Source organism: Metopolophium dirhodum, chromosome 7 (assembly GCF_019925205.1).
Source record: "Metopolophium dirhodum isolate CAU chromosome 7, ASM1992520v1, whole genome shotgun sequence".
In the NCBI taxonomy this organism is placed as follows: domain Eukaryota; kingdom Metazoa; phylum Arthropoda; class Insecta; order Hemiptera; family Aphididae; genus Metopolophium; species Metopolophium dirhodum.
In genome coordinates, this window is record NC_083566.1 from 3,674,872 (window position 1) to 3,690,852 (window position 15,981).

General features: G+C 28.8%; 1 protein-coding gene across 2 annotated transcripts in view; it reads right to left on the reverse strand.

The window, feature by feature from the left end:
- Positions 1-1,949: 1,949 nt before the first annotated feature.
- Positions 1,950-15,981, reverse strand: part of LOC132949334 (glutamate receptor ionotropic, kainate 2-like) — a 29,790-nt gene continuing 15,758 nt past the window's right edge. For both annotated transcript variants that reach the window (XM_061020180.1, XM_061020181.1), the window contains exons 11-19: positions 13,833-14,036; positions 12,928-13,032; positions 11,902-12,180; positions 11,044-11,241; positions 10,709-10,934; positions 10,467-10,631; positions 10,261-10,361; positions 2,751-2,879; positions 1,950-2,376 (exon numbers count right to left, since the gene is read on the reverse strand). In XM_061020180.1, the coding sequence (XP_060876163.1) occupies positions 2,326-2,376; positions 2,751-2,879; positions 10,261-10,361; positions 10,467-10,631; positions 10,709-10,934; positions 11,044-11,241; positions 11,902-12,180; positions 12,928-13,032; positions 13,833-14,036 (1,458 nt within the window). In that variant the 3' untranslated portion in view covers positions 1,950-2,325. The remainder of the gene's footprint in view (positions 2,377-2,750; positions 2,880-10,260; positions 10,362-10,466; positions 10,632-10,708; positions 10,935-11,043; positions 11,242-11,901; positions 12,181-12,927; positions 13,033-13,832; positions 14,037-15,981) is intronic.

The following is a 15,981-nucleotide window of genomic DNA, read 5'->3' on the forward strand; positions in this document are numbered from 1 at the left end:
GTTCTCCAGTCTCCACACACATACTTAACACTACAGTAACGCGTTACGTTTGAACCTATTTTTTTTTTCATCAACAATCAGAACGTAATATATTATTATTATTTATTTGTGTTGTGCGAGCGTTTTATATATTTAATCGTAAAAATTGAAATCCCAAATTGAATTAGCAAAAACGCGTTTGGCTACCAAGTTTTCGGTGAAATATAAAAACGAACTTTTAGAAAATCATAAAGTTTATTGTACACAAAACTAAAATATAATATATATATGTACGCGTGCAATTCAGTCATCCACACGTAAAATATTGGCGGAAAGCGTTTCGTCAATTCAACTGAATACACAATGGACTGGCGACTGGGTGAGACGCGAGTCCTCGATGTGTTGAGCCAAATAAGCAAACAAATATATTATTATTATATAATACAATAATAATGGAAGGTTACATTTTTTTTTTGTTTCTTCTGTTCGAATATTTTATTGCGTACGAAATATGTAATATTTTTATTTTTGTCTCACTGTGGTGTTTTATTCGACAAAAGATCCACGATAAACCGATGTTGTAGGACACGACTTATTTAATCCTTCTATGCGGGCCGCAAAACGGAGTAAATATCATGTGACTTATGATTTCACTTCTACAATTGGCAAAGAATACGCGCGAGGGAGAACGTTTTTATTTTTAAATCCTATTCGTTATATTTTAGATTCTGAGAGGAGCGATGAATGTATTGATCTTACAATGATGTGTGTTTTTCTTTTTCTTTTCTTTTATTTTTGTTTCTGTCATCACCTATTAGGACAGTGAAAACGCTTAGATTTTCTTCAACAGTATCTTTTCTGATAAGAAACTGAATCTAGTTGTGTACTTGGGGGGGGGGGGGGGTCAAAAGTAAACATTTCCCAGTAATTTTCAGTGAAAAATAAAAGAAAAATTAAGGAAAAACGGGAATTTGTACTCAAAATTGTACCCACTTTTTTAAGAGTGAAAATATAAAAATTAGTTTTTGGGGATGAAATTTTTTTCGAAAATATCAGACCTGAACAATGTATTTTTGCGAACTGTAGTTGAGGTTGCTCAAGTGTCACGCGTACTATTAAATACCAACGACGGACAGTGTTTATTTTGTATAGATAATCGATCGTTTAATATCCATCACGACAGACGATATCATACTACCGAGTACATATTAAAATTAACTACGGGTCACAACATTATATTATTGTATAGTATTGTACCTATACTGCCATGGCTTTTTCCTCGCAATCAACGTTGTCGCTGTTCATTATTTGTCATGCTTTGACACAATCGTATTGTAAGGATATTAAAATATAACAAAGAGGTTTTACGAAAAAATAAAAAACATTTCATAACACAAATTGTTAATCATTTCGTGGAAAATTTCGTGACGGTCGGTGGGTGGAGGGGAAGGAGGATCGGGTTATTATATATCAGAGGAGCTTCACCTGCACCGCACGAGCCTTTTTATTCAACAAATCGAATTAAAAACCAATTTATATTTGACTAAAAGTTAAAACGAATTATTAAATCGTCTAGTTCCCCTATATTATACAAGAGCTAAAATACTATACAGTCAGGAGTAGTCTTTTATTCACATGTTTATTTCTAGCGATGCTATTCTTCACGAGTAGTGGGTAATAATATTGTTTCGAACCATATTGAGACGCCCACCGAGCTCGGTCATAATAATCAAGTAATAATCTTGTACAAGGTATATGAAATGTATATGGTGTTAATTTGCTTAAAAACCCATTATATTCATAGACATATAATGTATAGTTAATAGTTGTACACTCTATCAAATATACGTACATCGGTACAGTGCCGTATTCAGAGTTTTTTATGATACATTAAAAAAAAGTAAATTGATATTTTGTGGAACGTTCCGATAAGTCTCATATTCGGTGTGACAATAAACAATTTATTTTAGTTGGTTTTCAATCGTTTATTACTACAGCGTACATGTAACGTTCACTTAAAATTTTAAAATATAATAAATAAATATAATTTTTTATAAGACGTTTAATATAATTTAATTGGATATAATGTTATATTTATGATAAGGTTTACACAAAAAATAATTCTACAATAATAATAAATATACCTATTATTTATTAGGTACACTAACAATATTATTAATGGTCAATAAGTACTAAATGTGAATTAATCTTATCGTAAGTAAATAAAAATTGACAAATGAAAAAATGAAATGTTAACTTTTAGGCTAACACTACAATATTTACGTGACAATAATATCGTCTACAATAAAAGCATATAGCTGCTTTAATTAACGTTGCCTTAATGCTTTATAATCTGTTGCCTTCCATAAAATCTCGCCTAGAACGTCGTTCTGCTGTCTAAATAACATAATATTACATAAAGTATATTATTCGAACGGTGTACATAATATGTCGAGGGCTGGATTTAGGGAGAGGTTGGTAGGGCCTCTGCACAATTCAATTTATGAGCCCCTTGGGACTCCCTTCCGAAATAAGCATGTTCACCGTTAAGCAGTAAAATATATCTTCGAAAATTTAAATATTAATAATAATAACAATTTAATTTAATTTAAATATTAAAAATAGTTGTCTTACGCATTATTTAATTTACTTAATTACTACCTTTTATGGGCTCTGGGTTCTCACAACCATAAATCCGGCCCTAAACAATCTGTCCATATTTACGGATTACCATATTATACCTATACAGTTATAATAATATTGTAACTCACTCTGACTTTTGGATGGCACTGTTCGCATCTGTGTGTCAACACGGTTCGTTGCCTGGAGCCTTGACATTTCAAAACAAACCACAATTCGTCAACCAAGTCTCTCCACGTGGATCTCTGCGGTCCTATTCGCTGTTTCGAGTTGGAAGTGAAATAATCAAACAATAATAAGACAAAGGTAGTGCGATAAGAACGTGAAACAGTATGTAATACGGTTAAAGGAAAAATCGTAATTCGAAAAATAGAAGTTTGTACTTTCACAGTTTACAACTCGATTACCCAGTACATAAATCTCAAGAAAACAAAAATATGGACTTTATAAGTATATTTAAAAATTCCAAAAATCAGATTTTGAATCGTCTGCGCTACTGATGAAAAAAAACGGGATGAGTAACGCTTAGGGGTGAATTACATTTTACACACAATGTCACAATGCAAAATATAAAATGTAATATATTATGTAAGCTTCAGACGAACGACAAGTGTGCCGCGGCCGCCGCTAACTATGTTTCTCGACTACGACTGTCCTTGTCGAGAACCACGCGCCAGTGATTCACAAATAAAACATTACGGTTGTTTGCTCTATGAATTTTACCTTTTAAAGTCGAACACGTTTACACCCGCGTCGGTCGGATGCTCGTGTTATATAATGCGTGTATATTGTGTGCACGTGGATATATATATATATATCTATTATGTTTATTTTAAATATGATAATGTATTCCTTTTGCAGCCATTATGTCGTTTTCGGTATAATTTAGATAAACACGAGAGCACATTAGAATCTCATTATACTTAAATGGCTCTCCGTCTCGACTTTTTGATATGACTCGATGTTTGTGTGCGCTCTAACCTACGGCTACAACTACACTGCGCGCGGACAGCGTAGTACAGTGTTATAATAGGTCTCTGTCGTCGGACCAGCAACGAAAGCAAAACTGTCTACACGTTAATGCTTCGAGATTTCCACAAATACTTAAAACGTTTCAAACTGTTTTTTACCAGTGTACCATACCTAACGATGCGTTATCATGACGAGCCTGAATACAACTACTACTACCGCTGTACATCTACTACAACTACTAAACTGATATATATTATTATTATTAAATTTACAAGAAGTTTAATAATATTCCGAGTTAAGACACTAACAACACATGATAACAACAACGTAAAATTGTGTTTTTTCACGAGTATTCTACGTATTTATAATATTCGTTTATGACGTTCATAGGACTATCATCTATATTATGTACAGTGAAACGACCATACAGCGAATTTCCAGTTAACAACATGTTCTATTTAACGAATTATTTTGGAGAACCAAACAAAATTAAAATCAAATTTATTCAATTATATTTAACGGTTTTTTTATAGTAAGAATAATTTTTTTTACTTCATAATAATAGTAAGTTTTATTGTATTTATATACCAACGCGTATATACGTTTATTTCCTAGTCGTAGATTGTTGAAAACACATAAACTGTATTCAAATAATCACAATATTGTAGTACAGTAGGTAGTATAGGTTCGCATAATGTACAAAACTGTGAAAATTAAAAATGTTTAATGTATTTAATTTTAATGTTCTAGAAATGTTTTTTTGTGTATTTTGTGAATTTCATTATGTACCAAGAAACTCATTGTTGTGAATATAATATGTGAAAAACTAACGTAGAAACTAGAAAGTATAATATTTCAGTAATATAATAAGTGAAGATAATATATTGTGCAATGTTTTTGAACATAATTGTTTAAGGTAGAACAATTTCTAAATAATTAATGTACCTAATATGATTAAAAATATTAAGTACTGAAATGGACAGTTATATTTTAAGCTTTTGTGCTAAAAATTTGTAAATAAATAAATATAGAATATTTTTGGTTATTGTTCTAGATATTTTTTTTAGAATCCATAGTTTTATTGATTAATATTTTTTTATATTGTATACTTGTGGACTATGAATGTTGACAAGTTTTAATTTTAAATACCAAAGCTATACTTATTGAAACAAATTGAATTAATATAATTACAAATATATTATTTAAAAAAAATGTATATACTGTTGATATTTTGAATCGTTGGTACGTAAATCATAATAATATATTGTGTTTTTAATAATTTGTATTTATATGGTTAATCTGATAGAAAAACATAATTTGTATTGTTATTTGGTGAAATAAGTGGGAACTAATTTTTGTGCGTCGATTGGCAACGACTTATATTTTCAGTTAAGTGTTAGTGATATTGATATAATAAGTATGCATATGACATAATTGTTGGTATATATTGGAATACTCGAGCACTATAACTATAGTTAACCATATAAAATCCGTCGAAAATTAAATTTAGTTTATACTCATAATATGGTATGCAAAAATTGCAAAATAAAATAATATTGTTATAACTTTATACTTTAGAATATCGTTGAAAAATATATAATACATTTTAAATGAAATCCTCTTGAAATACCCTATATTCACTCCTATCTCTGCCTTTCAACGTACTTATGAAAATACAGAGAAACCTCTAAATACCGGACACACTTGGTCACAGATACTCCGTCAGCTATTCGGAGGTTAACGCTATTCGGAGGGTTCAGTTTATAAAAAGTCAGTACTTTGTTCCCAAAAAAATTACACTATTTGGAAGTGTCTGTTGTTTAGAGGTGTTTGTTAGGGGAGGTTTCATTGTGCTTCTTTTATTTCTACCCATTTTAGAGGCACAGATGATGCTCCCGCAGACCTCCTCACGCATCAATTTCATCTCATGTCCTTGCCTACCGCACAAGGAACCACTCACTTGTTTATGTTTCATCGCACTCTACCTTAAATGCCATAAATCATTTATGAATTAGCTTCAAAGGCGATTTTGTTAATTTTTTTAATGGTATGACCACTGAAAACTAAATTCATTAACTAAAATACGGGGTGATGCCATTTAGTGACTTCCCCCTCCCGCCAATCAAGCCACATCAAATTTACTTATTGTATAACGTGTAAATACAAATCATAATATACTAAATATAAATTTTTGTACAATAAAAAAAAAAAATAAAAAAAAAGTGGGTAAGTGGATGTCGCTTTGTTGTACAGTAGGTTACAAGTGGGTCACTGTAATGGATGGTGTTAAATTTGAATTCAATTCATTTTATATGAAAAACGATTCTGATCGAAAACGGTCAGTCTATGATATTACTAAGTATATTTGATGATATTATTGTAAACAAAGTAATTTATATATTTACCTATTTACGTGGAACCTTGTTTTAAATGTTCAAACCTTAGCTATAAAAGTTGAACATTTTCTACATTTTTAACTACAAAATAATTATTAAATTTTAAATTTGATACATTTTGTCAAAATTCGAACTTTAAATGTTTATAAAAAAAAAATGTGACTATGAATTTTCAACTGCTATTATAACAATATATCAGGAGCCTTGCATTAAATTTTCACACTTTTTACCCAACAAATAAAATGTAATTGATATTTATAGGAAAAAAACAAAAAAATTGAAAACTGACAATGTCCATAAGCAGTTCAAAAAAAGTCAAAATATTTTCAAAATAGTATGGTGTATAGAAAATGGAAATATAAACATCCAGTAAAATTGTCATGTATCTACAGTAATTGGTTTTTGATTAACAATAAAATAACAAAACCGCTACATGAGAAATCGAGTGAATATCCAATATTGTAAAAATATGAATTTCAAATGCTCATAATAATTTAATTTGATTTGCTTGTAGACATTTTTTTTGATAAAGATAGAAAAACTCATGAGAAATTTACATATTACAATTAATATTAAATTTTCAAATCTTAGATTTAAAAAGAAAAATTTTATGAATCCTCAACTCAAAATAATTTGCTAATTTTCGTGATTTTTCCGTATTTTGTCAAGATTTGAATTTTAAATGGTTATAAATAAAAACTGTTACTAAGGATTTTTAATATTTTTCAAATATTCAGTGTAACAATATAGGAGTAGCTTTGTATTACATTTTTAAGCTTTTTTACCCAACAAACAAAGTTTTAATGATATTCATAGAAAAATAGACTAATAAAATTGGAAACAGAAAATGTTCCTAAATAGTTCACAACAAATTAAAATATTTTAAAAATTTTATCATGTATAGAAAAATATGCAAATATAAATGACCAGTAAAAATTTCATGTACGTTCATTTGTTTTAGAGTTACGCCAAGAAACAAAATCGATTTTGTGGAAAACGAATTTTTCGTAAAAATTCCCGTTTTTCCTTAATTTTTATGTTATTTTTCCGTCGCTTTTGAAAACCATAGGGAATTTTAAATTTTGACTTATCCAATGCTTCAAAAATATTCACTTTCCCATAAAACAAGATACTGAAGTTAAAAATCGAAGCATTTTTTCGACTACTTATCGTGTACACAGACACACAAAAAAAAAACACACACACATCATTTTAAAATCAATAAATTCATCGTTCCGCTCAGAATATAAAAAAAACTAAATTTATGTCTACAAAAATGACAGGTATTATAGAGTAGGAGTATATGGGAAGTTATTCCTATATATAACTAACATAATTAATTTCAATTGAGCAAATGAAAATATTTCGAGTCCTGGAACTTGTATAACAGAAATATAACTTATATAGACTTAAATAATCATTATCTTAATAGTCACTCGTATTGAATACAAGTTAGTACTTCATATTATAATCATCATCATTTATATAAAACGTAATAACTTTTTAAGTAATCTTATTTATTCAATGATTCAAAAAAACTTTAAATGTTTAGTTTTTAACTTATGCATTCGTATCAAATATTATGCTATATTATAAAAACTTATAAACATAAACTAATTAATATAAGTTGACATATTATTATCTTTAAAAGTTTCTGTTGTTGAGAAACTTGAAAAATAACATTTAATTACTCATGACAACTACAGCGCAGTGATTATACCTAGTACCACGTGTTTAGTAAAATTATATTATAAACTACAGTTTCGTATAATTCCACAGCTGATATTACCACAGATACTTCACAAAATAGCTTTTTTATTTGCAGTAATTTATATTTTTACCTAACAGAAATAGTTAATAAAAGAGTATCATAAAATCTCTATGTGCGACGTTATTTGATAAATGAAAATTGTATTTTGTAAATACATTTAAAATGTTTTGATTATTTCAAAAGTTTACTTTAACGTGAGGAATATATATCAAAAAATTGAAAAAAGTCAACAATAAAATGTACGGTACACCCATTTTTAATTTTGTTTATTTTATAGTTATGTAGAACTAACCTCTATAAGTAATATATATTTTTAGGTTCACAGTCCATTCGTTTTTTTTTACCTTGGTTATAACACCATGTCTAACACCACCCCGCTCAAAGGACATCGATTTTACAAGATATTCACTCATGTAGCGATTTTCTTATTTTGTTGTAATTCAAAACCGAAAAACCGTAGACACTTGAAATTTGTATCATATATTTATTTTCTCAATTCATAAATACTTGATAAAATGTAGAAAATATTTTGAGCTGTTTACGGACATTTTCAATTTTTAATTTTAGATTCTGAGTGAAACGTTTTTACAATGATGTGTGTTTTTTTATTTTATTTTTTTATTTTTGTGTATGTGTACACGATTAGTAGTCGAAATAATGTTTCTTCAGTATCTTGTTCGATGGGAAAGCGAATCTAGTTGGTACTTTTGGGAGGTGAAAAGTAAAAAATTCCAAATATTTTACAAAATCGATTTTGGCTTTTGGCGTAACTCTAAAACAAATGATAAAAATCATGTAAATACATGAAATTTTCACTGAATGTTTATATTAGCCTTTTCTATACATGAAAAAAAATTTCAAAATATTTTGACTTGTTTTGAGCTGTTTACGGATATACTCAGTTTCCAACTTTTTTAGGTTTTTTTTCTATGAATGTCAATAAAACTTTATTTTTTAGGTAAAAAAGCTTGAAATTCTATTATATCTTAAGCTTCTATTATATTGTTACAATATGATGTTTGAAAAATATTAAAAATCCTTAGTCACAGTTTTTTTTTATAACCATGTAAAGTTCAAAAATTGACAAAATACGGAAAAATCACGAAAATTAGCAAATTATTTTGAGTTGAGAATTCATAAAAATTTTTCTTTTTAAATCTAAGATTTGAAAATGTAATATGAGATTACTCATAAGTTTGTCTACCTTTATCAAAAAAAAATGTCTACAAGAAACTTAAATTACATTTTTATTTGCGTCTGAAATTTATATTTTTACAACATTTGATATTCACTTGATTTCTCATGTAACAATTTTCTTATTTTATTGTAATGAAAAAACGAATGACTGTAGATACTTGAAAATTTCACTGAATGATTATATTAGCATTTTCTATACACGATAACATTTTGAAAATAATTTGACTCTTTTTGAGCTGTTTAAGGACATTGTCAGTTTTCAAATTTTTTAGTTTTTTTTTCTATAAACATCAATAAAATGTTATTTGTTGGGTAAAAAAGCATGAAAATTTATTGCAAGGTTCCTGATATATTGCTGAAAAATATTAAAAATACATAGGCACAATTTTTTTTATAAGCATTTAAATTTAAAATTTAATAATTATTTTGTAGTTAAAAATGTATAAAATGTTCAACTTTTATAGCTAAGGATTGAAAATTTAAAATAAGGCTCCACGTAAATAGGTTATATATAAATTACTTTATTCATAATAATATCATCAAATATACTTGGTAATATCATAGGCTGACGACCGTTTTCGCTCAGAATCGTTTTTCTCATACAATGATATTATATCATTGAATTCAAATTTAACACCATCCATTACAGTGGCCCACTTGTAACCTTCTGTACAGCAGAGCGACATCCACTAACCCACATTTTTTAGTTTTTTTTTCTATAAATGTCAATAAAATATATTTGTTAGGTCTAATAGTTTTAAAATGTAATACGAGGCTCCTGATATATTTTTAATTTAGCAGTTGAAAAATATTAAAAATAAGTAGGCACAATTTTTTTAACAAGCATTAAAGTTTGAATTTTGACAAAATTTATCATATTTAAAATTTAATAATTATTTTGTAGTTACAAATTTATAAAATGTTCAACTTTTATAGTTAAGGATCGAAAACTTAAATCAAAGTGCCACGTAAATAGGTTATAATATATAAATTACTTTATTCATAATTATATTATTAAATATACTTAGTAATATCATAGAAATTACTTTATTCATAATTATATTATTAAATATACTTAGTAATATCATAGGTTAACCGTATTCGCTCAGAATCGTTTTTCTTATACATGTACATGATATTATATCATTGACTTCAAATTTAACACCATTCATTACAGTGACTCATCACTGGCCACTTGTAACCTACTGTACAGCAAAGCCAAACCTAATTGCCCACATTTTTTTAAACTGTAGGTGTAATATAACATTTTAAAAGCTTTAATAAAGCTAAATAAACATCAGCTACCTGTTCGATTTGTTTTATTTTCTTCCTGTAGTGGTAGAACTCAAACATCGATACCACAATTGATATGATAAGTCCCACTAGAAGTACGGCGAACACTCCACCTAAACAAACGAACAGACGCGTGGTGTGTACATACGTATATTATATAGGTTTATATAGGTAATGGTGTCACCAAAAGGTGACGAATGTATCGTCTAGGTATTTACATATATTTTTGAAATCTAGAGTGTTTGTCTTAGCCCCAGCCCCGGACTCTTCGGGTACGCACATGTCGTTGGGTGGCTTCCACCATTTATTGTACAACATTTGTATTTCGCCCTTTTCTTGCAGATCGAGAATCGACAATGATATCTGGTCTTTCCACGGTGACCCTGACGGAATAAATTCACGCACGTGTCGGAATTAAAATATTATTTACCTACCACGAGTAAATTCGATCGAGACCAACCCATAGGCGTGGCTATTCCATATCCTTTGGAGTCCAGCAGTCCGTTTATTTGGGTCAGATTACAGTTCCTCTGCACCGCGTAATCGAGCATCGTGGATTCCATTAGAAATGCAAAATTACCTTGCAGAACTCTATCAATACCGTCATCATATGACGTCACAAACACCGACGGTTTCTTCTTCTGCATGTACGCCCACATTTTCTTGTACGTTTCGATCATGGAGTCCTAATGATGATGAAAATAAATCCGTAGTTTTTCAAAAATATAATCAAAATTATAAATTATGAATACATTTAAGCCAGGCCAGTCAATTAAACAATAGGTATAACATTACCCTAAAAAATGTCATTGTAGTACCACTGTCCAGTGTACCATATGCAATATTTGTTTGTGCAGCAAGGTCTTCAGCATTTTCAATTGGGCTAACCATTCTCTCCACTGTCAAAAAAGCAGCCAAATTTGCTGTGTATGAAGATACTATAATCAATGTGAAGGACCACCAAACACATCCAATTATTTTCGTAGAAATCGCCTAAAAACGTAGTTGATAATATTATCAAAATTAATTATTTAAAAAACATAGTTTAAATGCTATTCATGTCAGGCGAATATGTTTATAATTCAGATGGGTTGAGATAAATTATATTAATTATTTGGAAATTAATCACTCCTTTGTTAATTTGAACTGTATTTTATGATAGTACGATTCGTGTTCCATAAACTAATAACGTTTTATATCAAATGTTTTTTACAATAAAATGGTATAGGTACTATGATATAGTTGATAAAGTATTATAGTTTTATTATTATATATTATTGTTGGCTTTTCATAGAAAAGGTGTTATTTATTAATAATTTCATGTCATGTACTCATGTCTCTAAAACCAAGACAATTTGATGAACTTATTTTTACAAATTACATTTAATATTTTATGAGCCAAAGTAAAAATAATATACATATTATGAGATTTAGCGTATATTCTATTATAATTATGGAGGAGGCTGGGGTCTATGTACCCGCGTCAAACATCGCAATGTTCTATTCCTCTCAATCAAAAAAATCATGAGAACACCACTGTGTTGTACATGAATACCACTACGTTGTAAAGGAAAATAATAATAAACTAACAACACTACATAAACAAATGGAAAAGAAATATTTTTTTAAAACGCTAAACTAAATAAATCAAACCTTTGGACTTATGTCTGAACCTTGCTGCATGAGCGAACCAATGGTGAACCAAAAACTGTTAGAAAGTGTGAACCTGTTGAGTTGTGGCACATTTGTCACTAGATTGGAACTGCTGAACAATTTTCCGGAAGTTTGGTCCTCCCATTCGTACGGTGAAAACTTAGCGACTATGTACAGTGTAACTGACACAACCACGTATGCAACTAACCAGTAGATCCACACCTCCAGTGCCAGAGGGTTCATGAATGAAAAAAATTGAGCTGGTTGATTGCTGGGGACCTATTGAACACGAACACTTAATGACTTATGAACAGAAAAACAATATCAATTGTAAAAATCAATCATAATTTCAATTCATTGCATATTTTATCTATACATGTTGAATAATAATTGTTTTAAAAAAAAATAATTGCAAGTAGGTACTGTATTTTACCAGATCATAATTTGTTTAACGGTCTTAAAAATAAATTAAATAAGTTTTTTGCGGGAGAGTTGCAAACGTGTTGGAAGCTGTTTATTTTTTAGAACAAAACTTTAACAATCTACATAAAAGATTTAACAATTAAAATTAACTAGGGGATAGTTTTAATCAACACATTACATTTATAGTTTAAATTTTACAAAGCCTATATTATATTAATTTGAAGTTAAAACAATTGGAAACTTTCTAGCAAATAATACTTAATTCAATATTGTTTAAACAATATAATTAGGTACTTAAATGTTTTATTATTTAAGAAATTCATTAATTATAATATGAGTTAAATAAAAATATTTCAAATTAAAGTTTTTTACAAAGTTTTGTTTATTATTATTTTTTTTAAATATTTGTAAGTACCAAACAAGGTTTTTCAAGTGCATCAAGTGAATTCAGATTATTACGTTAGAAATTCATAGATTTTATAAATCAATATCACTTCTACACTTATTATATTATTTTGCCGATAGATCTATAATGGCAATCATTTTATATTGGATTATGTAATTGTATATAACAGTAGTGATGAATGTAATTGTTTTATCAACCTTATATAATATACTGATCCCCAAGTTCATAAACGGCTTAGTGAAGTCAATAACACTTTCTCTGACGTAGTTAATAGTCATCGATCCAACAGCTAAGTCTGCTTTCTAAGAAAAACAAAAATTATTAGTTTTTCAATGGGAGTTAAAATATAGATATTAAAGCTGATCAATGATATATTAAAAATATATTTTTGCATAAACCATCGGTTAAAATATCCATTTAGGACGTTAGGTACTCATATCTAGCTTGTAATATAAACTAATTTTTAATAAAGTAAATTAAATTAAAGCATTAGATTAAACCGACGTACTTACACAATGCGATCGAGGCAAGCCCGGCGAGCTACCGAGAAAATCTTAGTGGGCCGCTCAGAATATAGGCCGGTTATACCTTATGCGTGTTATAAGTGTTTGGTCGTAATTGTTTTTGTTTATGATAATGATAAATTAATATAAAATATAATTTAATTTAATTATTAAACCATACGGCAGGCAGCTAAAATAAAAGTTAGAAATACTAAAACTCAGTAGGTAGGTCAAAACCTTGCCTATCCGGCTGGGTTGAGGTAAGGTAATTTTTCGCAAATAAATATTGTGTAGGTATATATTTTGTCTTCTATAGTTCTACCAATAACGATATTATAATTATTTAAATGCAATAATAATATTACTATAGTTAAAGAAAGTAATTTAATGATCATTGTTATGTAAATAATATTGTACTTAATATAATATATTTATTCAATAAATTAATGTAATATAATTTTAATCATGAATATAATATAAACTGACTTAAAAATAATTTAAAATTACATAGACTCATGATAGCTTTGTGCAAAATATATTATATTTATATTTTATACACAATGATAATGATATAAATAATAATATGATAAAAAACATACATGCTTTATGAGTTGTTCCACTATACCATTCCATTCTAATGTTACTGGATCCTGAGCACCGTACTTATTGTCCGGTACTAAATCCAAAATGTAATCAAATCCAACTTGTTTAGCAATAATTTCTAACAAGTCAACACAAAAGCCATAAAATCTTGCGTTCCCCGTATAATTTTTTTGAAGATGCATCATGACATAAGGAAATTCCTAAAGTCAAAGTATAAAATAAATATTTTATTCATTATAAGTATTTATTGTAATACATATATTGTTGATAATTAATGTTCGTATGTTAGGTATATACAATTCAAATAATTTCTTAAGTTACGTAACTGTCACGATATTAATCAACAATTAGTCCTGTTACGTTACAATTTGGATAATAATATGCATCTTTTATTCTTTTAACGGATTTTATTTAGTTTCACAATGCTGCAAAGGTATACAGTAAATTAATTTTGTAATACGACTTGTAAAGCTCGAAGCTGGCTAGCCGGCGTCGCAACTAATATTCAGGAGAGATATCCAGTTTCTATTTTATATATCACCGCCGAGTTCGTTTTACTGGTTTGTTTAATACTCGCACTACAACTATTTCTTCACATAAAAACTTAATTCAATTTACAGATTTGCAACTCTTCGATTGGCGTGTTGATCTTTTATATTTACAAGGTCATTCGAACATTGGGTATGATGTGCATGTAGCACGTAACTATTTTTTTTTATTAAGCTACCTATTTAAAAAAATACTTGATGCTTTATTTCACTACCTGCAAAGATATTTTACATATTAATATTGTAAGCTAATATTTTAGCGTTCATTAGCATTTAAGGGGTCCGTGAAAAAAACAAGACAAATCCATGTTCATTTGTATAGTAGGTATTTATCACATTTCACTTATAATGATCAATTACCTATAGCTTGTTTTAATTAAATAATATTATTTGAATGATTCAATGATAATAACAGGAAATTAACTATTATTCAGTTTGTACTAGTATATAAGTCTAAATAGCATTAGTCAAATGTTTGTATAGTTATAGTAAGTAAATATAAGTTACATTACTTAATATTTAAATAAATTACTACATCAGCTAGTATTGAGCTTTCCATTTAATCAAGTTACTGGCGTTTGTGTATGTCAGGATACCTACGGGCCACAAATTCTAAATATCAATCAAACCTCAACTAGTGAGGCGGTAGTGTCGAGCGTCATAATATTATACACTAACATGACACTCTTAATAATTAAATGATTTCGAATGTAAATATTATGTCCATCTAACTACAGGTCACGTGGTAGTATCGAATAGCTTTTAGTATATTTTTAAATCCACGAGTTTAAGCGTTAAACACGGCGAGTAATTAAATTTATATTAATAGAATTAGCTAGAGTGAATTATTCTGCATTGACGCAACGGAATCACTATTATAAATTAAAGGAACTTCATACCACATTATATCGGTCTTAGGTTAATAATATGCCTACATTGACTATAAAACTCGTAGAGTTAAAATAATAATGCTTGGGAAATAATAATCGTCGGTAAACGGCGGTATTTGAGTGACAGCCACAGTTAAAAGTATATTGCCCAAAGAACACATGCTCAATAACTTACATATTATAATATTATTCACTTTCTTACGATAGTGTAAAATTACATGCCAAGCCGATTTCATCCAATATAATTTTAATAATATTGCGTTGTATCGAGCTTCGGTCTCGACCCAGCTAATACGATATGTCCGCGACCTCGTTGGATCTCCTCATAAACTGTGGTGATTACCAAAAACAGAGTTACGGTGATACCCATATGGCGTCGTATATAACACAAAATAATGAGTTATATTCTGTGGGAAATTCCCAAAAATATGGGCCAAACTGCAGCTAACGCATTATATTCGGTGTCTATTTCACCGGTTAACACGATTGTCATGTCACATGGCAGCTTCACAATATCTTGGTGTCCGCGGTAACGGAAAAAAAAAAAACACTAATTCCACGTCGTCGCTTTATTTACGTATAATAGAGCTTTGACCTCCCAAATTGACCCCTTAAACATTTCATTTTCACATATCTGGAATTTCCAATGCCACCTTCTCCTGTTTTTTTTTCTTTAAATTGTATTACTTTTATTTATTACGTTAGTG